Source organism: Aulostomus chinensis, chromosome 19, assembly GCF_037954235.1.
Source record: "Aulostomus chinensis isolate RoL2024-O1b breed Wild chromosome 19, RoL_Achi_v1.0, whole genome shotgun sequence".
Lineage (NCBI taxonomy): Eukaryota > Metazoa > Chordata > Actinopteri > Syngnathiformes > Aulostomidae > Aulostomus > Aulostomus chinensis.
In genome coordinates, this window is record NC_141338.1 from 18,556,061 (window position 1) to 18,580,782 (window position 24,722).

Genomic DNA, 24,722 nt, shown 5'->3' on the forward strand with positions numbered 1-24,722 from the left:
ACACGTCGAAATCCTGGAGTTTGCAAACTGAAGCACGGGTCTGTGTTTCTGAGCTTTTGTAATGAAACCTCATTTGTGTGGATGTTGACTTGCTTGCGAGTTCACCAACTAATACTGTGTGGGAGGGCCCACTCTCTCCAGGGACCCCACTACCACCTGGGCCCCAGGAGTGCCATTCAATCAATATTTCCGCCCCTGTGCAGATGCCTCGCTCCAGTAGCAGCAACTAGAGAACAGAAACGTCCATATATTGAACGATGGAGCTGAGAGGTTCTTCTCTTCCTGTCCTGTGAAGGGTTTTTCTAGCTGAGCAGGGCTAGTCGGAGATCTGAGGGCAGTGTGGGTGGAGGGCTGGCCGTGAGTGATGTCTCCCCGGTGGCTCGGTGGCAGCTCGGAGCAGCCTGGACTACTAATGTGATGCCTGCTGGCCTCGTGACACGAGTCAGGCTGCTGCTGAGGATTTTCATTATTGATTCATCTATTGGAAGATATGGAGGCGCCGCTGATTAAAAAAAAAAAAAAAAAATCTCCTTGTCTATAAAATGTAAAAATTGAGGAAATAAGTTTGGAGAGATCAAACAGAAATGACTTGTTTTTATCAGGTAAAAACACACAAAGGATCATTTGGTTCAATGGTTCAATGACAGACAGTTGATCTCATCCTCTCATTTGATAACCTCCCCCACAGGGGACAGCCAGACCGGCTTGAGTCAGTTAAGACACACTCATCTACAAGTTCAATTGAAGTGATTGAGGGCATCATACTTCAACTGAATTCACCATTTCCTAACGCTCTTTGTGACACTTCCTGTACAATAGGAAGGAACATAACAGTTCACCCTGACGCCACCAGTTGTCGCAAGCAAGCATTTGATCTGAGCTAAAAACCAACCACTCGTCCATCCTGATACTTCACTAACAAAACCTCCATTCACACTTGACCAATCGGATGGGCTTCTTTGTGCAATCGGGTCATTCGCTAACTGATCCCTGCAAATGGTCCTGTTGAATTAACCAGCAGCTTTAGAGGATTCAAATCTGTCGCCAATGGGAATATTTATCTAGTCAAACCAGCTCAGCAGTTGGAACTGCTTTGCATGATGTTCTTGTTCTTTCCAATTATCTTCTATGGATGGATGACATCTATTCTGTGTACTACAATGTATAAAGGTACTACTCACAGTGTAGTAAACACATGAGGCTACAGGCAGACTCAGGAGAGCGGCGCTCTGCTGGGGGCTGACACTTCTAGTCAGATAGCATCATCGTGGGACTCTGCTAGCGGAGCTTTGTGTGATTCTGAGAGAGAATTCTTCTTTATCTTATAAGGTCCCTCTATTCAGTCCTTCACCCTCTGGCTGAAACAAGTGCTTTTAGACAGAGACCCTCCCTCTCAGGGCGGACACACACTGGCCCATCTGTACTCTGCACAACCACGTTTGTCCCCTCAAGTCCAATTTGTTTGATTCGGTGTAACCAGACCTCACGTCATCATTTATCTTTGTATATGAACATTTCCATGGATTCAATACAATAAAATGTTTGAAAAGCCACGCCTGGCATGCTGGGAAGAGGTGGGCTTCAGCTCGGTGCAGTTGCACGTGCGTGAAGAGCACACGCGCCGATCGTGGCCATGACACGATCTGGCAGCTCAGCAGATCAAACGGATAAATTCCTGTGGTACCACGCAATCGGAAAGATAAACCAAGTAGCAAAGCAACAGTTTTGGACTCCAATTCTCCACTGAGCGAATGTAAACATCAAAGAATGAAGCGATAGCTCAATTTAGTTACACTGAAAAGAAAACAACAACAATAACAAAGCACCACCACCATCACGACAGCCGTTCACTGCATGATTCACGGGATTTGCATTAGGAAACCAAGAGGAAAGCCTCAGAAAGCTTCAACGGTCTGGCAAGGTTTCTATTCTCCTTCTTCCTACAATCTAAATTTAAAACGTGTCAATTCTCACACACTTGGCAGTATTTTTTCTTTGGATCGAGGTAACAGTAGCATGTTATGTGTTTCCAGAGCGTGAGGGGAGTTCAGGGGTCAGGCACATAAAGCCATTTATTACCCCCAGGAAAGTTCTGGTTTCCCTCAAAATACTGACACGGCAGAGGTGAGACCGGGCATGTTAACACAGGCTGAGAACATGAATGACAATTCACACTGATGTAGTTCACCTCTACCAGCCGCAGCCACGGTAGAACAGCCCAACCTCCCAGCTGGAATGTACAGCAGGACGGTAGGGGTTCAGTGAGCTTGCCCCAACAGGCAGGCTGAGAAGGAGAAGGTGAGCTGGACTGCATAAAGACACAGCCTGGCTGGTCTCTTCAAATGGATCTGCTCCTGCTTTGGTTTGGACCGAAACATTCCCCGGAATGAACCGATGAAGTCCTGCGCTCCCAACTTGAGGGTCTCTGCGCAGGACTTATCAAAGAGGGACTGGTGATACACGACTGATGTGCACAGGACCTCTGCCAACAGCAGGGGTTCGCCAACATGTCAGCTCAGGACATCCAAAATAAAGAGAGTCACGACCCCTCGTCTATCCTTTGAAGTTGTTGAAGTGTGCAAATATTGCGCGCGCGCACGCACACACACACACACACACACAAATCCATATCAACTCAAATCCATGTCGAAATGTACAACAATTTATTTCACTAAAACAATGAAAAGCTGCTTGATTTGATGTGACGTAAACATGATGTGAAGTTTCAAATTATTACAAGTTAATCACTGACATAAATAGATTTTCCACTGCCCGGAAATTCCACTTTCTAATTCAATGTCATTTCCAGGTTTTTATGACCGTATGAAGCATGAGAAAAATAGCATTTTAAAAAAGATCAAGCACAGAGGAATAGTAGTCATCGTCAGCTTAATTTCGTCTTGCTGCTGTAGATTTCAGCTCTAATTTGGAGAGCAGGTCAACATTTGGGATTTGGCAGAAGTCATCTGATGAGTTCAGAGTCCCATCAAGCCACTCCTCTCATCCTCAAGTGAGGAGGATAAAGAGCTTTCAGCTGCCCCTGATTCAGAGCCCTCCTTGATGGAGTCTGCAGCAGCAGACACCAGAACCACTGACAGCGGTGCCCCTGGAGGAAGTGGATATCAACACTGGAGAAGAAGGTGGAACCAACATTTCACACATGCAGTGCAGGTTCTATGTTTTTGAGAAAATGTCTCAGTCGTGGATTGACAAGGGGGGAGGTTTACTGAGGCTCAGTGACATCACCGATGATGGAACAACCTCCTGTGTGATGGAGCGTCTCAATAACTGGTGCAGTTCATCTCGTCTATAATCAGCTTCAGATATGGACTCCTCTCTTTCCTCCCTCTCCTGTTTATCTGCTTCAGTAGAGACTGAAACTATGAAGTTGCTGTTCATGACTTGGTTGTGTTTGTTTGAGCAGTTTCTTATATTTCCTGTTAACCTGCTGAAGTTGAAGAAAAGCACGTGCGCGCACACACACACACACACACACACACACACACACACACACACACACGCACTAACTGACCTGTCCAAATACATAACTCAAACAGCTATTCTTTAGTAGTCGTTGTATTTCTATCCATCTTTTTTTCAGGAATTTTCTTTTTTTCCCCTGATTCCTCGACATCAGCTTGCGACCCTGTAGGGTGTCCCGACCCTTACATTGGGAACCCCTGACTTCAGGAATAGTTGCAGATCATTTTAGCCATAAATGAGCTGTTCAGATGGAAAAGTTTTAAAAAGCATAGAAGCTCTGAAACAACACGAGCTGCATGATATTAATGAGCGTGTGCACGACCACAGGCAAGGAAAACTTGCTTGACTTGAATTAGGCTTTGCTTTTTCGGAGCAAATATTAGGAATGTAAGTGTTGACATTAGCTCCTTTGAGCTGAACAGTCCTGAGCGAGATGCTACGGTCCAATCAAATTTCGGTGAATTTTAAATAAATGATTTCTACGCTTTGAGGTCGGAGCAGTTGATTTGATTTGGTCATAGGAAGGTTGTGGCGTGTTTATCTGCTACATGTAAAGATGCCAACATGTGATTTACGTGTCTGTTAGCAGGATTACGTTAAAACTGTGAGGCCGATTTTCAACCAAGTCGGTGGAGGTGTGCAGAACGGACCGAGCAAGGACCCGCCACATTTTGAGTTTGATTCTTTTTTTTTTTTTGACCATCGAGACTTTTGGCAGCATTATGCACTCCCTGATGTATTCCAAATTAAATCGATGAGTTGAGACACAGCCGTGAATTTTCAGCATTACTTATAAGATTTTTTTGAGGTTTGATGCTAGAGCCTTTCATGAAAAAAAAGACACTTTTACAAGCTACAACCGCCTGCCGTGCATTCAGCGGCGTCTGAACAAGTTTGATCGTGCTCAGCTGCTTCTCCTCTGTTCCTGAATCTCTGTGGTTTGGTGTTTTTAGCTCAATATTCCCGCATGTTTTGATTCTCACTGAGAGGTCTGAAATAAAGCACACGAACACACGCATGTGCCCAGATCACATACATGTGCATGCAGCCACAAACACGTTACACTTCATCCTGGGCCAGCATGGACTCTCTGCACTCGGATACAAAATGAACATTTCAACAAACCAGCAAGTTAAACACAATTTGCAGTCTCCAAACACACACACACACACACACACACACACACACACACACACACACACACACACCTTTGGAAGGGCCCAAAGGTGTTGCTCAAAGTTATTTGGCTCAGCAGAAACATGACAGTGTGACAGCACGACAAAAACATTTAATACATTCACAGAAGCTTTGGTATGTCGCTGCTGTCGATGTCTCAGCACCGTGACGCAAGCGTGCCCTCACAAGGAGGAACTGAACAACGCTCGGCAGCACCACTCGTGTACAACAATCATCCTCCAGTATGAACCACAACCACACCCTGGACAATACAATCGAGTCAAAAAGTCGGAGAAAAACCCCAAACCACCGAAAAGCTAGCTACACTGATTCATTAATCTATGGCTGGTTGGATTCGTGATTTGTAGAAAAAACATTGGCGACATGACGCAAAACAGCAGGAAATGACAGTGACTGCTTCCTGCTCTTGAACTGAAATGATTAAAAACAGCAAAGATCTGCAGAACGTAACATTTGAGAAGTTTTAACGAGAGAATGTTTATTTGTGTTTGATTCCCTGATAAGCTATCTCAGAAGCTAAGAGGAGCCACCGGAGGGCAACAGCTAAAAATGAGAGGCTTCCGGTGCAGCCAGCAGCTCCAAACCTCCTGCTCCGTTGTTAATGATAGTTTACGGTCCGATTAAGATCTTGACACACGAGTGCAGGTCAGGGAAGACAACTCTGACCGGAGATAAATTAATAGGCTGAATCCTCGCCAGACGACAACTCTTGACTGTGTAACTCAATGCAACCCAACTGTGAGTTTATATTTCTCAGAATACGAATGGAAACCATAGCACTTCCTGCCCTCTCCCCACAGATATTTGTTGATGGAGATTAACTGATACATTTTAATAACTCTGATGTCATCAGGTGATGTTTGCAGCTCTAGAGATGGAAATCAAACAGCTGGCACTAGAAATAATATGTCCCTGATCCGTATAGCAGCCTGTCAAGAGTAGAACTCTGGTTCCCTCCTCATTTCTAGGTGGAGCTCTGAATGTGTCGGATTTGTAGCCTTCAAACCCCAGCATGTCTCATAATGTAACCGAGACATAGCAATAGCCCAACAAACAAATACACATCACCCAGCTCACTCAGATGGTATGTAGAGGCTTTACACTGTGACAAAAACTCCCTGACACACACCTTGTCTGAGTCTCCAGCGAAGGTGGCGAGGCAGACAGAGGAGCTAATTGTTCAGGGTGGAGCAGTGAGACAGAGGAGCTGCTGTGGGCTCAGACACTGAATTCTCACAGGTGATAGCACAACTATGAAGTCACTACCACTGTGAGTCTTGTAAAGGTAGAGTCCAACATCCTGAGGAAAGCTTGTTGACATTCGGATGGACTCCCCTCAGTGCTAAGCTCCGCCCCCCCATCATAACATGCACAGTTATGACCCATATTTGTAGCTGCACCGGCCCTTTAATGTGGACCGATGCTGCTGTCCCGGATAAAAGGAACGTCTGTGTAAATGCCTCCTTCCAGATTTCCTTCCAGTTGATCGTTTGTGCCGAACAAGTTAGCGAGCGCCTACCCTGCTGAACAGCAGACTGAAATTCAAAGACCATGAAAGAAAAGTAAAGCTCATCAACTCGTCTCATCCCTGCAGAAACGCTCCCCTTTGACTGTTGGGGTTTGGGACTGATTGAAGTGCGCACGCACACACACACACACACACACACACACACACACACGCACACACACACACAGGAATCATTTTATTCCCTTCCTCTCTATCTAGGTGTGTCTCTCAGACTTTAAAAGAATGGATGCAGTAAAGCTTCATTAATTGCCGTGTGTCAAATTGTAACCTACAGCAAAGCCTGACATCACCTTCCTGGAAACCTAACCAGGTGTTGCATTGATGTGGACCGCAGTCGCTGCTGTTGGTCTGCTTCACAAATGTAACATTTCTTCCTAAGCATTTCCTCACCATCTCAGCTCTTTTCAGGGTTGTATTTATGTCAGTCAATGAAACTTTTCAACATGTATCATCTCTAACTCCCAAAAGTAGCTGGCATTGCTGGAAGCACCCAAAGAAATAACTCGGAAGTGACCCAACACACGGATGAAGCTCAGTGTGTTCGTCAAAACAAGACAACTAGATTGCGATGGCGCTCCCAGGCTGTCAATTAGAACAACATTAAAAGCGGCAACTGGTCACTAAGAGCAGTCCTCCATGTGCAGTCCTGTGTGCAAGTAATTAGCAGCCTACATTTAGGAGCAACTGAGTGTAAACGAGGGCACGAGGGCACAGTTCCAGCCTGTGTGCTCAAAATCTGTCTTCATCGACTGGGAGGTCTGCAATAAGTGAAATATTTTTACACCAAGCTGCCAAAGTAACTTCTAGTCTCGCCAGACTAATGCTTCTAATATAATTTAGGATTCATTACTGTGACTGAGGATGTGGGAGAGGTTTGTGTGTCAGTTTGTGTGTCTTGTATAGACGCTTGTTCGTAACTACATGAATGCAAACGCTTGACTTGGAGACCAGAGTGCTAACTCACTCCTGAGTTTCCCATCTGTCAGGACGCCAGTCTCGACAGTTACAATCGCTGACTCCACCTTTTATCGACGCGTTCTTCATTGTGGGGTTGCAGTTGCACGAATCTGAGCATGTCAGGGACTTTGTAGTGAAGGATTCATGCACGTAGCTGTGAGTTTGTGTGTGTCGTTACCATTGTTAGAGTGCCTGACGCAGTCCTGCAGCACGGCGTGCCACTTCTGCTGTTCCTTCGCCGTCATCACACAGAAGTAGTGGTGGCGAGCGTACGGGTGCCACAGGATGAGGGGAAACTGAGTGGCGCACCTGATGAAGGGACTGCTGCTCGCTTTGGCCTTGATGCCTACAACAGGTCACATGACAGAGTGAGAAAGATGTGAATTGAAGATAACGTAAAAACAAAAATACAGATTCTATTAAAAGTCATGTCTGTGTAATCGTAAAGCAGGACTTTATGTCAGGGTGATGTCAGTCGATGCACCTGAGAATATGGCAACAGACGTTTTCTGACAGTTGTCAGTAGCTGCTGGCCCTGGGGCGCTAGATATACGTGGCTGGCTCTTTCTGCATTCCAGAGTCACAAAGAAGTGATGTGGCAGGGAATAAAAATAGTGGGGAGCTCAAGACATGCATTTGTGGCGACTTGACAGGCAAAACTACTAATACGGCCGTAGTGAAAGACGTGCTGAGCCGTTTTTGTCCGACCTGGCAGGCTGGCGTTTATCAGCTCCATGTACTCCTCCAGGGAGGTCAGGGCCTTGTACCCAGCACAGTTGATGGTCATTTTCGGGTGCAGGCCTCGTTCATGAGCCTGAAGTGCAGACACACAAAAAACAGAAAGCATGTTTTCCTCAAATCCTCAGCTGACCGGAGGGAAGGATGGTTCAGCGGTGAGACGTGTCACTCACTGTCTTGCTGTCGTAGAGGTTGATGGTGTAGCTGTTTGGCACTGTTATGAAGCGATTCCTCCACTTGCGATTCTCCTCCAGGTACTGAAACAGACTCCCTGAGAAGATTAACCGTCCAGCCAGAGGGTCCTGAAACACCAAATAACCTTTTATGGAAGACCGACATGAACAAGTGTGAATGACACTTTTAATCCAGGCGAGTTCCAGCATTCACAAGCACGCTATTAAAGTTCCTGCCCAAAGCCTTGAAGCTTAATTAGAGCAGAGGTTGTTTTTTATTTTTTAAAGCCACAAACACAAGTGTGTTGACAAGGATATACACCTCCCACTTTGTTTCCAGATTTCCTGCTTTAATACAGATGCAAGGCTGCTCAGAGAGGAAGGAAAGCGCGGTGACAGAGAGGCCGCGCAGCCCAAACACAGAGAGGCGCTTGAGTGTGAAGGCAGAAGGGCTGCTGGCGGTTCCCTGGAAAACCTGCAACTGTGGATTGCTGTGTGCACGAGGGTCACTAGTCTGCCGAGCTGAATGAAAGTGATAATCAGTCCACGCAATATCAAGAGACAGAAAACAGACTGACAGCACAAGCTCCTTGTTTTGAATAGTTTTTTCATGGAAACAACCAGATTGTTGACTGTCTGCTGCTCGTCCTGCACGGCCAGTGAGTCGTCAGCAGGTCATAAAGACCTCTCCGCACTGGACAGTTACATCTGGACCAACCAACAGTTCATGGCACCACTCAGCTGAGTTGTTTTGCCTTGATTCCGTGTGTCTGATAGCACCTCCAAGCCGAAATAATAGCAAATGCATTCGGCGACTTGGCAGCCAACGACGGCACCTCACAGTTTGATAGGAACCAATTATCAGCACTTCAGCTGGGAGGCTTTCACAGAGTTCGACTCCGCTTGTTCATTTTCCCACTTGTGAAAACTGTTCTTGTACTTAGAGTTGACACTCGTACTGCAAATATTGACAAATTACTGCATGAGAGACGTTACTAGGCAGGCAGGCGCAGCTCCCATTACACCTCACAGCAGTGTTGGTGAGGGTTCTGCAGCTGATGATTTAATAATCCAGGGAGCGGGACAGTAATAAAAAGGATGGGAACCGGTGCAATAGCTGTGTCCGGCTCAGCAATGATCCAGAGGTGACTCTTTCATGTTTTAACTACAAATACTAGAGGGACCAATATAGAAAATATCAGCTGACCACACAGGAATTCACATGACAGCCACACGGACCGCCCCTGACACGGTCCAGCCTAATACCAGGTCTGGACCCAGTCTTGTTTCAGGCCCCCCATTTGAAGTGATTTAGTTCATACCTAGAAATATTCTGGTTCATCATTCAGACATCTTTCACTCAAATTTGAGCACAAGACATAAAAACCAGCACCGTTAAACTGACCCTCCTGTTTGTTTTATGTCGGTGTTTATACTGGATCAGGTCAAAACCAAAGTGGGGAGCGTTTCTGTCTCTAATAAACGTGAATAACAGCAGATGATGCAGCCTTCTGGTAGAAACAGGATGTTTGTCAGAGAAATACTCATTTTTACAGACTTCAGTTATCGGTGATCATTTACAGATTAAATACGACAGCAAACTTTTACAGTGATGGACCTCCAAAAAAACCCAAAAAAACAAAACAGCAAACTGGCCTTGGTTCTGTGTACGTAAGCACTCCAATGAATACAAATGATTGTATTTGTTGTGTGTCTACCAGGTTTGGTTCGCATGTGAACGGCCATGTGTGACAAACACACACGCAGCTGTCCTCCCCGTTCCAAACAGCATCTCCGCTCATGTGTAAAATGTGCTCCACTTTCCCTCCGCTGATGAAGCGTGTGGACAAAAGTAAGACTCAGCCACCAAAAAAGATGAGAGGACTAAAAAAAAAAAAAAAAAAAAGCCATCGCAGTAACGTGCTGGTTAGATAAGGTCCTGCTACCCGGACCCCTGGGAAAGAGCTCATCCATGCATTGTGATTAACATTACACACAGTTGGCTGCACAAAACCTGTATCGATACAAATCACTGGCCTGTAAACACCAGCGCGGATGTGTTTATCTTCAAGTGATCCTGTGCAGATATCAGAGAGCAAAGAAAATGTAAACACCGTCACCAGGGCCTCACGACACAAAGGTCACCATGTACTTCTTGTATCGCGACGCAACAGGACACTGACACGTATTGCGATATTCTACACGATTCACCGAAAATGTCCAACTAGAGCTGAAAATACAAGCTGCTGCGTCCACCCGGGCGGTCGAATGATACCGACGTCACTTTACCAGGAGAATTCAACAGACTGAACCGTTTCATTCAAAACCCACGTTCCAATTTGGTACCACAACACTTGCAAAGTAGCTCACAGCTGCACAAAGTTATACACTAAACGTGGCTTCCACAACAAACAAGCGTCATGACGCAATCTGATCATGGAATGTTGCAATGTGATAGGGTCTGAGGAAGTCAATATGACGTTAAAAAATACTGCGATATACCAATTTCATTGCACAGCAACATAGACGCTGGTACAAGTACCTCTCTGGTACTCACGTACCACCCACAGTTTACTTCTTCGTAGCAGCGCAAAGACTCAGAGAGCGAACGGTTCAGTTTGTTTTGCGGGTCCCAGTTTTGTTTTGGTTTGTTGTGATCATTAAAAAGAAGGAAAACCTGCCCAGCAAACAACTTTTTTTTTTACACAAAAACACAATTCACACAAAAACAAAACTAAATGAATGCCGAAGGAAACGTGTCCACGTGGGTGGGAGCCGAATCGCTCACCGTTTGTGCACCGGAGCTGATAAAGACATTGTGCTGAGAGTCGGAAGGTCAAGTGAACTGAACACATCTGAAAAACAGAACTAATGAAATGATTGCCCACATGCATGCAAATAATGACCAACTTCCTGCTGTGACTTTGACCTGCTGCTGTTGTCTGTGTAAAGCAGGTAGCGGCGCTCCATCACTGCTGTTTGTTTTCAGGCGTTTCAGGTTGGCTGCTCGGAGGGCCGACACGCAGACATTCAGCTCTGCATTTAACCTGCTTCAGCCCCACCTGCTAATCTAGCAGCGACTAAGCAGAACTCCTTTTACTACATCTCAGTTCCGTGACTAACGCCATTACTTTTGTCAGTAACGGGTAATCCAACTAATTACTTTCTCTATTGTTGCAACGGCATTACCGTTACCAATACGCCGTTACTAAGCGTTACTGAAGCTACTCATTGAAGCTGCCATCCGGCTCGGCTCACACACACACACACAGGAGCCGCAAATGTGTGTGCCTTTTTCCTCCTTTGGTGAGGGGGGAGGGGAGGGGCGAGATAACCACCTAAGTAATGATGATTGGCTAAGAGAGTAAGATTTCATGCTAAGCCAACCAGAGACATCAGGTGGGCGGGTGTTGACACGCAAACCCAGCACATAGCAGCACACACACACAAACTATCAGAGATGGCAAGACTGTAGTCGCGGGGAAAGACGGCGTTTTCAAGATGGAAATATAGGCAGTGCTTCAACTTCGTGGAGGTTAAAAGGTCAAAATGTACATGTTGAGTGGACGTTAAGTCGTCCCAGAGCGAGAGCAAAGAGGCTGTCAACGTCCAATGTAGGCAACTCCAATTTAATGAAGCACCTCTCAATGGCCCACGCTTCCACTAAACTTGTGGCCAGAAACACCATTGACTCCGCTAATGGTGGTAGCAAGCAGGTGCTGTTAGCGTGAGCTCCGCTAACAAAGAAGGACACGGAGCCACGCCGTCCAAGCAGCCACAGCTGGATTTTTCTGCCCGGCTCCAAAAAAAAACTTGACACAGACAGAACTTAACGAACTGATAGGCCGTCATGTTGTTGAAAACAAGCTGCCTTTGTCAGCAGCTGATTCAGACTCCTTCAGAGCCCTCATAGGCAAAATACCAGGCAGAGGAGGAGCAGCTCTGCCCTGCAGAAAGACATTTTCTGAATACATCGATGAAGAGTACGCCGAAAGGAACGTGGAGCTCAAAAAAGGATTTGAGCATTTAGGAAAAAAATATCCCAAATCTTTGACGTTTTTAAACCTAAAAGAAAAAAAAAGAGTAACACGATACTTACTTCCCCTGGTAACTAGTTACTTTCATAGTGGAGTAACTACCTCAGTTCTTTTTTGGGAGAAGTAACTAATAACTATAACTAATTACTTTTTCAAAGTGACGTGCCCAACACTGCTCTCAGCACAGGCGTGTCAGCTCACCACTTCTTCCTAGAGTACACGAGTGATGCACCTTCAGCTGGACAGCCACATCGTGCCTCTCTCCTACCAGGCGAGTGTTTGTGATGTCAGAGCACGCATAAATCGCTCCGCATGGTTAAACTTTAAGCTTGAAGGTTAGGGGAGGAATGAACGCCACTCCCTCTGATCAATACATGAGCGGCGTGTTCTCAGAGAGGCATAAAGAACGTAGGGAGATCCACCACATTCCCCTCCATCAGTATGAGGGAGAGTCTCCCAGTGCCGCTCCAGGCTGTGGGGAACATGCACAAGTAACATACGCGGTGAGTTCTCCATTTGGTTTTTCTTCTCCCCCACTGTACATTGCCAAGTCACCCTCTCCCTGTCCTTGTCTCTCTGCTGGTGTCTCCTTCTAGGTCCCGTCTGTCTGTCTGCATCTCTCTTCTTCTGTCCCTCTCTTTCCTGATCTGTCTCTTTGTCAAATCATGGAGCCTGGGTCTGCTGGACGTTTCTGCCTGTTAACAGGAAGTTCTGCGTCACTCCTCTTTTTGGACATGGAGAACTGTTGGGTGGAGATCAACTGAAGGAGTGCAGTTCCAGACCTGCTGTACTCGTAATGAGTCATGAGATCATTTTGTTGTGATTTGGTGCTGTGTAAATAAAACCACCTTCACTCACCGACCACCAGTCTTCCTCCATGACACGCAGCGTCATCAGAGTTGTCAGAGGAGGCGCTGGTGCTGCTCCCATCCACAGACACAACCAATTGTATGAGGGACAGAACCAGCAGCGCCTCGTCACTTGCTGCCTTATGGTTGTGCGGCGCTTTGTTCACGTTTACTGTAATTACTGGAGGAAGCTGTTGTCACCGTGCGCTTGTTGAGTCACGTGACGGCGGCGCAAACTGACTCAAAGCCCACCTCTTAATGAAGGGATCTGGATCCACTACCACGCCTGGTGTGTTTCCATCCACTGAAACATCTTGAGGCTGTTTTTTACAGCTGATTGCTGTTGGCGCTCTTACACGTCTCTCATGTCGTGGCACCTGACCATGTGTGGTGGTGACGTGCTTTCATGGCAGTTTGCGTTATCAATTTAATGAGCCCTGTTGATACGATTCTCTATTCACGTTCATGTCTCACCTTTCTGTGAAGCAGCTGTGAGTGGGTCCCTCCGCCTCCTTCGATCTCAAAGCGGACACTGTTGAACAGGGCGACTGCATACTGGCGCTCGTACACGTCACTGAACTCCCTCATTACGTCCCCGGTCCTCGCTGAGGAAGGGAGACACCAGGAGACATCAATCAGTGAGCAGATGTGATATTCTTGAACACTTCCTCCACGACCGTGGAGCAGTCAAACCATACTTGGATGGAATAATTGCACATTTTCATGAGAGACATTTGAATATTCCATAGCATCCAACATCCTTCTAGAGCTTGGAGTTGGACTTTTCATTCATCAGCGTCTAAACCGCTCAGATTTTTTAATCATCCTATTTTTATTGCATTTAGACCTTAAGAATCATAGAAAAAATAATATTTTTTAAATTTAAAACCAATGTTGTCAACAATATCGATTTATCGATTAAATATCGATTTTGAAAAATAAAAACGGTACAAAATGACTTTTCCAACGTACGGACACTCTACCTGCCTCCTTGGTTTACACGTGCGCCGCTGCCAACACACACACAAACACACACAGACAGAGCGCTGGCCTGGGGAGCGAGCCATCGTGCAGCAGCCCCTCCCTTCCTGCCTTGAACAAACACGCGTGTACAAGCGGGTTTTTGTACCCGCGTTTGCTCGGCATTAGGGCGCATTCAAGCTTCCAGAAAGACGCGGGTCTGAGCTCCCGCGGTGAGTGCTGCGTACCTGTGTTTTCCTCTCTCATACGTCATCGCGCTGCAAACGTCACCATTACACAAAAAAGGGCGCCGTGTCTCAAAATGCCGGTGATGTTCCCATAAATCTCCGCGTCCCGTGCGGTTCTAGAAATCTGCCGCCGGATCTCACCTTCACCGCGGATGATGAGCAGCTCGCTCACCATCTTGCCAGTGCGCTGCCATGATCGATAACACAGATGTGAAGTTCGCGAGACAAGTTGTTTACGAACACGGTCGCGCCTGCGCAGTTCACGGTAGCGTTCCCCGATTGGTGGAAGTTCCACAGCATAGATGAATTCACGTAAGATCGTGCACATGCAAATTGGTAGAAAAAAAAGGGTTAAGTGGATTCTCGGGGACATCAACAGGAGGACTGATCTTATGGGACAGGCCACGACTTTATTGAGAGACGAGTGAGCAGCTCCCGCAGCGCAGCTGCCCGGAGTTTCCACAATGACAGCCTACAGGCGGCACAGTGACAACATCAGGATGCGACAGGAAGGTCGCGGGAAACCTGAGACAACTCGGGTTGTCTTTTTCACACTGCAGGCGAGCAGAGGCGAGCCGCTAAACACCCGGGTCGCTTGGCGAGTCGGTGGACGCGGGTCGAAATGCCGATTCGACGCTTTCAGAGAGCCCAAAAACCCGTGTTTTTGGTGCAGTGTGAAAGGGCCTAAACACGCTCACACAAACACCGCTGGCTGTATGTTTTGTTTTTAGCGTCGTGGCTCTACGTGTGTAAGCTGCCAGGAGATGGCGTCTGCAGGACCTTCGCAACCAGTTTTAATAAATAAACAAAACAGCGGAAGTGCTGTTTGGAGGTTCTCTGGATTTGAGTGGAATGAACAAGGAAAGACAAAGGACAGCAGCGAGCCGATATGCAAGAGATGCAACCGAACTGAGCCGTTGATTAAAGCATTCAAAGAGGTTGCTGACAGTATAGCTTGAGGTGTGTGTTGCCTAGAGTTATCACATCTATGGGCGTTTACTTTAACGTGCAGTCTTGTTAGCGAGCGCTAACTTTTCTTTAAATTAAAAAAAAAAAAATTTGCACTAAATTCTGAGTGGTGGCGTGGTATCGAAAATCGAATCGAATATCAATATTTTTCAAAATATTGTATCAAAGTGTGAAATCCAGTATGGTGAGGACACTATCTAAAAACCTGACAATAAAACCTTAGATACACACAAAAGCTTAGAGACTTTAGCCTGGCTTCTAAAATAGGTTCCATGTGCATCAGCTGTAACCAGGAACCTGCTGATTGCAGCAGAAACGTAGTGGCGGTTAATGCAGATATTAAAGACAATTATCAACTATTTATGTAGTTATATTGTTATTAACATAGTTATTTTACTATATTTATCTTAATTAAAATCTGGAAAAATAAAAACAACCGAGCATCAACAAAGCTGTGTTGAAGAGCTTGAAGTGATGGCTGAGTTGCACTCCCATTACTAAAACTTGTTATTTGAAACCAGGCAGGTGAACAAATTGCACATAAAAAAACACAGGAGACAATGAAAACATGCCTGAGAGAAAAGTACGAGAGAGGATGACGACAGCAGAGTGAACTAAAACAATTCTGCTAATGACAAAAGAAGAAACGGGGCTGAGAACACGAGCGGACGGAAGGATCCGATTGGCTGAGAGACACTAGGAACAGAAGTGGGGATGACGAGGACTAAAAAAGGACTCGTTACTAGAATAGACGCAGGTGAAGAAGACCAAGGCAGACACCAGAAGGACAAGGCAACAAAAGAAAACAGGAAATAACATCATGAGGACCGTAACTCAAAGGGACATATTAATATAAACTAAAACTAATCGGGGCTGCACAGATATTCAGCGTCAAATGTGTTGTATTGATGGCAGGTCGAGACGCAAGTGACTCAACAGACAAGGACAGAAGTGCAGACGCTGAGTCCAAGAGATTACAGGGTAGCTGGACATCAAGAAACTGAGAGACAACAGGACGATGGCCATGGTGACGGCTGGTGTCTGCGCCTCTGTGTTGAGGAATGACGATCACGGTTCTCTCTGAGGTGTTTTACCCTACACTGGCGCACTGCTCCCCACTTCTTTGTGCGGAAGACAAACAAGTCGTGCGCTCAAATATCGCCAACCAGTTCTCACTGTGCTTTTTCTACCGATACGCACAGCCAATGATGAAGTCGTGACTTGACACAGTTCCGTGCCAAGCTGTGGGCGTTTGTCTATGCAGTGAGTGACAGGTGACAAGGTGACTGTCAGTCAGTGACGAACGTGCCTACCAGGCGCTGTGGGCCAATACTTGCCACGGTTGCTTAGTTTGGCAGCCAATCAATCTCAAGTACCCGCTTTAGTTTTGTTTTGTTAGCCATAGCAACGTAGCTAAGGCCAAAGAAGCGAACTGCGGCACCTCATCCTCTCCAAATGAAAAGAAAAAAAAAAAAACCTGTGTGTGTTTACATGCACTCACTGCACAACTATTTGCCAGTATAAACTTAAGTTTAGAATCTAAGTTTACTACAGTTTAATTTGCAGTGTATGTTTACTTACAAAACGTTTACATGGATTTTTTTTTTGTATTTCAAAGAATGATTTTGTTCACATTATGATGGGAATAAATGCAAAAATCTATTTTGCAAAAAGGACATGGCGTCATTGTTTACTGTAACTGACCTACATCTGCAGTAGTTCAGGTTTCGATAATCCTGTTATGAATCATTATAGTAATAGTAACTTGTTACGTGTGCACGCGTCAGGTGTCGCCCACAGTGACTCCAGTGGGTTCTCAGAGGAGTTGAATGCCTGCTCGGGAGTTTTAAAAATTAGAGGGAACATCGATGCTGATATTTACCCCTGACGCTGGGCGGTAGCCATTTTTGTTGATGTTGTCATAGTCATCTGTTTACAGTCCATTCTTATTTTCTACATGAAAAAATGGACATTAACATTGTGAATTGGAAGCTGTACTTTTGACTGTGTTGTGTTGCACTGTCTTAGCTATTTCTCACTGCATGGCAACTTGAATGTTCCATATTTATTCAGAGGAAGCGTTAAAAAAGGGAATATTTAATGTACTTAGTCATTTTCTGTTCCACATTATCTAACTATGCCTTGTGATTACGAATGACTGACAGTGTCCGGACTTGCAATGCTGTGAATTTTTTTTTTTTTTTTTTTAAAGGAGACTTTATTTCCAAAACATTTGAAAAACCAGAAGACACTCAAGGAAAAACTGAGCTGATATGAATATCAATGGTAGAATCGATTATATTCTCACTCTGTTCAGACGGCCAATGACTCCAATGACAGTGAAACAAATGATCAATTCATCAGTTACATCATAAAAATGTGTTTATGGCTGAGGGCTGACAGCTGGAGTGAACTGATCCCTGTGGGAATCATCTCACTTTCCCTCAGATTCTCTCCGCTGCTTGACTCAGCATTCCGCGTCCACCGCTGCCTGCAAGCAGGTTCCAATAAACAGTCCCGCTGGTCCCATGCTCCAGAAACAGAGTCAGTCAATCAGTGTGTGGGGCTCAGTCAGCAGCAGACAGCGTTGACTGGGATCTGCTTATGGAAGGGACAACACAGGAAGGAGGGAGACGGCGTGCAGTGGGAGAGCAGGAAGGAAAGCGCTGACAGGGCAGGATAGATGAGGACAGAGCATGGAGGAGGTGGGACACGGGGACCCGGACTTATTAAAAACATCACGGACTGAGAGAGGACGGAAAAACACGCACAAACACAAACACACATGTGCACGCACTCCCTTTCTCAGCAGGGACGAAATTGACAGAAATTGTTTGTCGTGCAGATTAAAATTCAAGATATTCAATTTTTGTGTCGTTTGCTGTGTCTGTTTTCTAGATTCAGTCATTTGTTTATTTTAAACCTGTCTATTCTGGAGGGAATCTAACCCGTGTAAATTTCCACCAAAGATCTGCTGCTTCTCAGGGCCTCCAGTCCCAGAAGTGCAGCGAGTCTCTACTTTCCACTGGTTGTCCTGCTGTGCCAAAGTCAGCAGAGAGAAAATGCAGTTTGGGAAGCAGGACCACTCCCTAGATACATACCAAATCCTGGTTTAACATATATACGGACGCCAAGATGGAGCTTGCTCTCTTTCCTGTGTGGCTTAGTTTGTATATTCCTTCATTCACTCAGTGATTTTGACTCTTGCGCCCAGAACCACAGAGGAAACTGATGTGATGATTTGTTAGTCCACAAACCTGACCCCTACCCTGGGGTGGGTGTTGGCAAGGACCTCACAACACGACACACACATGGTCATGAGCCCATACGTACCAAATCAATATGGTAAAATACAACGGCAGAAGTCTGGATGATTTCATTAAAATGTCTAGAGCTTGTGTGTGCGTGCGAGTGTGCGTCTGTGTGTGTGAGTGCATACTTGCATGCTTGTGTGTGTGTGTGTGTGTGTGTGTGTGTATGTGTGAGAGTGAATGAAATGAAAACACACAATCTAACACAACTTGCGTTTCCTTGTGGAACCAAAAAAACTGCCACTCACATGCATGATATTTTCCGGTTCAGAATGACATCTCTGTCGCACGCCATGGATGAACAGATAAAATAGCTGCCATGACATTCATGAGCCCAGTACAATAATGATACAGTATTACGGGAAAGAAACTTTAATGATGACTTACACACAAAAAAGCCAAGAATTTCTTATATTTACATGCAAATCAGATCGAAACGAATGAAAAAAAAAAGATAAGCTGAAGAAAGACAGCGAGCTCGAGACTTCAGGGACGGTGACCATGAAACATGACGGCCACGGAGCTTAATTACACATCCTTCCTCCTGTTTTCCCCGTTTCTGTCACCTCTCCTATACTCACGATTAATAAACGCATTAAATACTCCAAAGGTGTTGTGTTGAGGTCATGAACTTCTACTGTGTGTACGATACTTTCCTTCACGAAGGAGGTTTCGTTTAACTGCAAGCAGGGTTTAAAAAAAAAATCTATAAGGGCAGGTTTCACCCAACCTGCTGGAGGGGTGTAGCTTGGTACAAAGAAACACTCATCAAAGTTTAACAAAAATATAATTTTTCTTTTTTTTATACTGGGTTTGGCTGAGCTCTCCAAGTGCCTGTATTCTGTATCCATGTAGTCTATATGGGGCCTGAAAAATGTACTGGCTGGTGTTCTAATCCTTTAAATTGATGATCACGTGATGTTACACCTTGGAGTGCATGCATATCGTTTAATCTAGAGAACACGCACATGAAGACGGGAATATTTTACAACTTTTCAGAAACATGAACAAACAAAAAGAAAAAGTTCTAGGGAGGAGAGGAGGGAGGGGTGGGAGGAGATCATTTGGTGGGAATGTGCTTAGGCAGCAAGGATGAAGAAATCACCTTTATGGGAGGCACGTTATCCCAACAAGACTTCAAACGCGCACCCACACGTACTCACACACACACACACACACACGCACGCACGCACGCACGCACGCACGCACGCACGCACGCACGCGCACACACTTTCCAGGGGATTTTGAGTCACCAAATTAAATCTACATACTTTCTTCCACAGTCATTCTTTGGTTTTCCACAACACACTGGATTCTTTTATCAGAAGACTGAGTTAAAATCTTCTGACAGCCTTTGGCGGACACAGATCACAACCACAGTACTTGAGTAAAAGTATAGATACTCCCAGTAAATGTTTGCTTACTTCAATTTTTCCTTGCGTTCAGCCAAAAGTACAATATTTGTCGTCGAAATGTCATGGAATGAGTTGTAAATTCCCAAAGAAACAAACACTCAAGTGGAGATTCTGAAAGAATATAATTAGTGCACTCACGTAAACACTGGCCTCCACTGCCTTCAGCTAAAATCATATTCAGAAAGTATTTCAAATATGTGTATTGTCTTGACAATGACAGGAAATAAAAACAATGAGATCCCTGTTGGGTTGCAATATTTATTTTTTCTTTTTGTAACAGTCGATCTACGCCAAGCAAGTCTGTGAAACTGCTTTAGGAGACAGATTATTCGTTAGACCGTTCAAGCTGCACTTGCAAAAGGTCTTGGGGTGGGGTGGGGGGTTGAGAGGAGGGGGGTGGGTGCAGAGAGGACACAAAGAGGGCGTGTGAGAGCTAGACTGCACATTTAGTTTCAGTTAGACAAGTTTCTACCTGCTCTACTTCTGCTTCTGCTTGCTCCACTCCATATCTCCTCCTCTGACTCACACGTGGAACTTTTTCTCAGATTCCAAAAAACATTGCACAATTTTAGGAAATTCAGCTGAAACTTAAAATAAACACTGTAGATTCCCCAAGCTTGTCTGACAAAACAACAACTTTGTCGTTAAAGGAGCAATTTGTGACCACGAGCTATTGCGGGTCTGTCTTGTATTGTAGTCCCACTTTGTTCCTCCAGAGAGTGAGTGACCCTAGAGCAGCTGTACTTATCAGAGCCTGTAAGAAGTAACTTGCTAGCTAGCTTGAAACCTGACTTCACTTTTATATCAGCAAACTCAGTCTTTCAGTCAAAGCTTGTGACCACTGGTTTATGCTAAGAGTGTTAGCATTTCGTCGATGTAAAAAGGTGTTCTCAAATGTGGAGAAGCGTATTTTTTTCTTTAATAATATCACACGGGCAGACGAATGCAGGAACCACCTGATGAAGAGTGACCAGTGTGATGCGCTTTGAGTGATCCGTGCATACAAATAAAGATTTCTCTTGACTGGGCTCCACACAAGCAGTTTAATACGTAATGTCTTGCATCAGGTACACGCGCCAGAGTTGCTGAGCAAATAATCTCTGCCATCATCATCTTCTCACACGGGTGGAAACCACAGCTTTCTGGTAATACGCTGCCCCCTATAGGAATGGAGTGTCGAAGTATGAACGCTAGCTCACCAGTTGCAAACCAGTCGATCTTTGAGCCATTTGAAGTATCGCTTCACCACAGGAATTGCATTTATGCACCTTAAAACCACACAGTTTGTTTTTGGTGTTTATTTCCATGACCCTAACCACTGGAAAACTCAACACTGAAGTATCTGAGTGAGTGACATAATACAGAGGAACAATGAAACTGGTGTGTGATTCACAGGGTGGTGAGTTTCACAGATTACTGCTTCCTACGAAGATATCACTGAGACTTAATTACAATAAGTAGATTCAAATAATGTCTAAGGTATTATATCATGACGCCATTACTACCAAGAATGAGTCCTGTTTTGTCATGTATATCCACAAGATTAAAGAAAACAAATCTTTACTAGTTTATTTTCTGAAAGGAGTTCAGATTGGCCTCACAGCCCAAAGACGGCTTTAATCAAAATCACCAATGACCGCCGCTATGCCGGACACATCTAATCCTCCAGGACTTCTCCGCAGCCTTTCACTCATTTTCCTATCTGACCATCAAGGGATTACTGGTGCACCCCTCTCTTGGCTCTATTTATACGTGTCCAACAATTTATGACCCCACCACCATCCCCAGTTAATTACGGTGTGCCCCAAGGCTCTGTTCTGGGACCCCACTTCCTCACAATCTACATGCTTCCCTGTGGTCATATCATTTGTCATTGTGGTCTGACCTTTCACAGATGATATCCAGCTTCATCTCAGCACAAGACACCCTCCCCCTAACCACCACCACCACCACCACCACACTACTATAACCCCCCACCTCCACTCTCATCCTCACTGCATTGACTGCCTCTACAATATAGAACTCTAGATGTCATCTTAAACCTACTTAAATTTAACAATGAGAGCTTGTGGCTGTGGCTCAGCAAGGTTGGAGATATTGACAATGAGGGTTGCTCCATCTACCCGTTCCATTCAGGCCAAAACCTGGGTGTTAGTTTTGGCTCCACCCTCTCCTTCCCCTCGCACATGAAATCTACCACCAAATCTGTTTCCTTCCACCGATTAAAAAAAAACAAACATCTCAAGACTCTGGCCAACATTAACTGACACAGTAGCAGAAACAGTCATTCTTGCCTTTATGTCCTCCTGAAGCACAGCAATTCCTTGAGACACCAGCAATGCAAACAGCATGTCTGACTGAGATCAGATGAACTATTGTTGAGATAATCCAGTTTAAGGCATGCACACATAAATACAGACAGAGATCTATAGCAAAGGCAGCAGCCCAACCTTAAGGATGCCAACCGTGTTGAACTTCAGAAAGTTCCCTGCGTTTATAGTCAACATTTGAGCGAGTGGATCTTGCTTTTCTCTAAGGACATCATAGATGAACTTGAACCAGAAGCGGTTAGTGACCAGCACACCTGCTTGATCAGATCACCTACAAATCACAAGACTAAAACAGTGACCCTGTCAGGGACTTTGACTACAACTACTACTTTTGAGAGCTGAAGCGATTGAAAACTGAGAAAACAAACCCTACAGAGCTGTGCTTTGAGATTAGGCCGAGCACCTTCTGCTTCCAAGATGAACTTCCATAAACAGCTACCTTTCTGCTCACAGTGATTCTAATGGACTGCTGTTGAATACAGTATCTTGATTGTTTGCAGTTGTTTCCGTGGGTAGCATCAGCCATCAGGCTGAAAATGACATCATTATGATATCATTCAATCCAAAAATGTAGCAGGAAATTGTCACATTACAAAGGGGGGAACCAGAAAATTTACATCATGTAACATAAACTGTCAGTAATCACAAAGGAACTTCTTGGACTCGATAGCGTGGAACACATTGACTGTAATACTACACCTCAACTATTTCTCAGTATTTCTCAGTCTTGCTCTCAAAAACAAGCGGCAACAAACAATTTGAATGTCTGGCGCTCACAAACATAATCTTTGGTTTCCAGAAGTGGTTTCCTCATGAAAGTCTGTCTGCCTGCAGACAAACACAATTACAACCCTGAAGGAAGATCCAGCCTTAAACAACTCTGAGACAAACTTCTGCTAGGCATACATCTAGAGGATGTAACCGCCAACTCAAACATAAAAAAACAAGCAAGCCGTCTCTCTTTTTCTCAGCTGTGCGCGACCTTACATGTGTGGCCAAACTACCTTTAGCGGTGACACTCATGACTCTGAGGAAGCTGGTCAATGATTCAGCCGAAGCACTCTTTGTTGAAGAGCTCCCACAGACCTGCCCAGTTCACCCTGGGAGTTCAGAGCGATCTGAGACTTAAATAGCAGCTGGTCCCAAATTTACACAAACATGCTCCCCTTTGGGAAACCTACTTATTATGTCTGAGAAGTAGGCCTACAGCAGACGTGGGAATCAGGGGAACTCTTGGATCAGAGCAGAGCAGCAATGCACTGTTAGAGAATGAGAAGCCTTTGTCCTGAAATGAAACAGGGACTGGAAGCAGCATCGTGTCTGTTTCAGGTATCAAAGCTCAGTTTAAGATATATTTAATAACAACAACAACATGAACAAGAACCACAAACACATAAACTATTGTAGAGCCTTTGGTTAGACCATGCAGGAGGGTGTCTGTTGGTTTCTCTTTCACAGTCTCAGTAAGGAAGCCAGATTTACCTAAAACAGACTCCAACTTTCTCCACCCCACCAGCCAGGGATGCAAACTTTTCACTTTGGAGGCTTAAGTTGAAACTGCAGTCTGTCATGCCAACAACTATCTTGTTGACACGACTTTAAAAATGTAAAGAAGTTAACAGAAGTATGATCTAAACTACTGACGATGCAATAGCAGTATGGGAGGGAACACTCTGTCATTAAGTTGTTATAAACTGGCCTCACCTGTAATCATCTCCCGCCGGTTCTCGTCCAGGTGAGAGGAAACCACGTCCCCCATGGTTGCAGGAGAGCCTCACAGATGTCGTGAAGTATCCAAACTGGTCACACGGTGAAACGGGAAGAAGACCAGCCGTCACGACATGAACTAGTCAACCTGAGCCGCTGGGGACAGAATTCTCACACTCCCCCTGAGGTTCTCACGGGGGTCTACAGCAGACGCGCCTCTTCACTCCCGTTTTAGCCCGCGGAGGAGGAGGAGGCGACACACCCCGGCGATGAGGGGGAAGAGGAGGAGGAGGATCAACACTGCCTTGGTAGTACACACCTTCTAGAAGTCATCACTGGTCCAACGTGTTAAGTCGGCGCTGCTAAGGGAGTGGCTTCAGGACAGCAGCAACAACACACTCGCTCTGTGCTGCTGAGAGTGTTGTCGCTGCAGTAGAACGTGTCAACACGTCATTTTAACACATTGATTCCCATGTTGAACTTCATGTATTTATTTTTTTAATCATCTTGAAATTATAAACGGGATTAGATTAGAGGTTTGTACTGTGAGAGAAACATTTTTTTGGGGGTCCGTGACCATCATGTTGCCGTTTCTCTGCAGAAAGATACATGCTGCCCTCTTGTGGACACTTTTGTTTATATGGGGACTGAACTGCTTCTCTTCTTCTTCTTCTTCTTCTTCTTCTTCTTCTTCTTCTTCTTCTTCTTCTTCTTCTTCTTCTTCTTCTTATTATTATTATTATTATTATTAGGGCCTGAGCCAGAAGGAACTTGGTCCTATTGTTTTTTTTATCATTATTATTCTATCGTCTCTGAGATAT

General features: G+C 45.1%; 1 protein-coding gene across 2 annotated transcripts in view; it reads right to left on the reverse strand.

Moving 5' to 3' along the window:
• Window positions 1-24,155, reverse strand: part of niban2a (niban apoptosis regulator 2a) — a 37,680-nt gene extending 13,525 nt beyond the window's left edge. Inside the window, exons 1-5 of one of the 2 annotated variants that reach the window (XM_086187173.1) lie at window positions 23,899-24,155; window positions 13,436-13,566; window positions 8,077-8,205; window positions 7,874-7,979; window positions 7,344-7,511 (exon numbers count right to left, since the gene is read on the reverse strand). In XM_086187173.1, the coding sequence (XP_086043299.1) occupies window positions 7,344-7,511; window positions 7,874-7,979; window positions 8,077-8,205; window positions 13,436-13,566; window positions 23,899-23,953 (589 nt within the window). In that variant the 5' untranslated portion in view covers window positions 23,954-24,155. Of the gene's footprint in view, window positions 1-7,343; window positions 7,512-7,873; window positions 7,980-8,076; window positions 8,206-13,435; window positions 13,567-13,944; window positions 14,158-23,898 lie in introns of those variants that run through there. The other variant, XM_086187174.1, reaches the window with a different exon arrangement.
• Window positions 24,156-24,722: the final 567 nt, after the last annotated feature.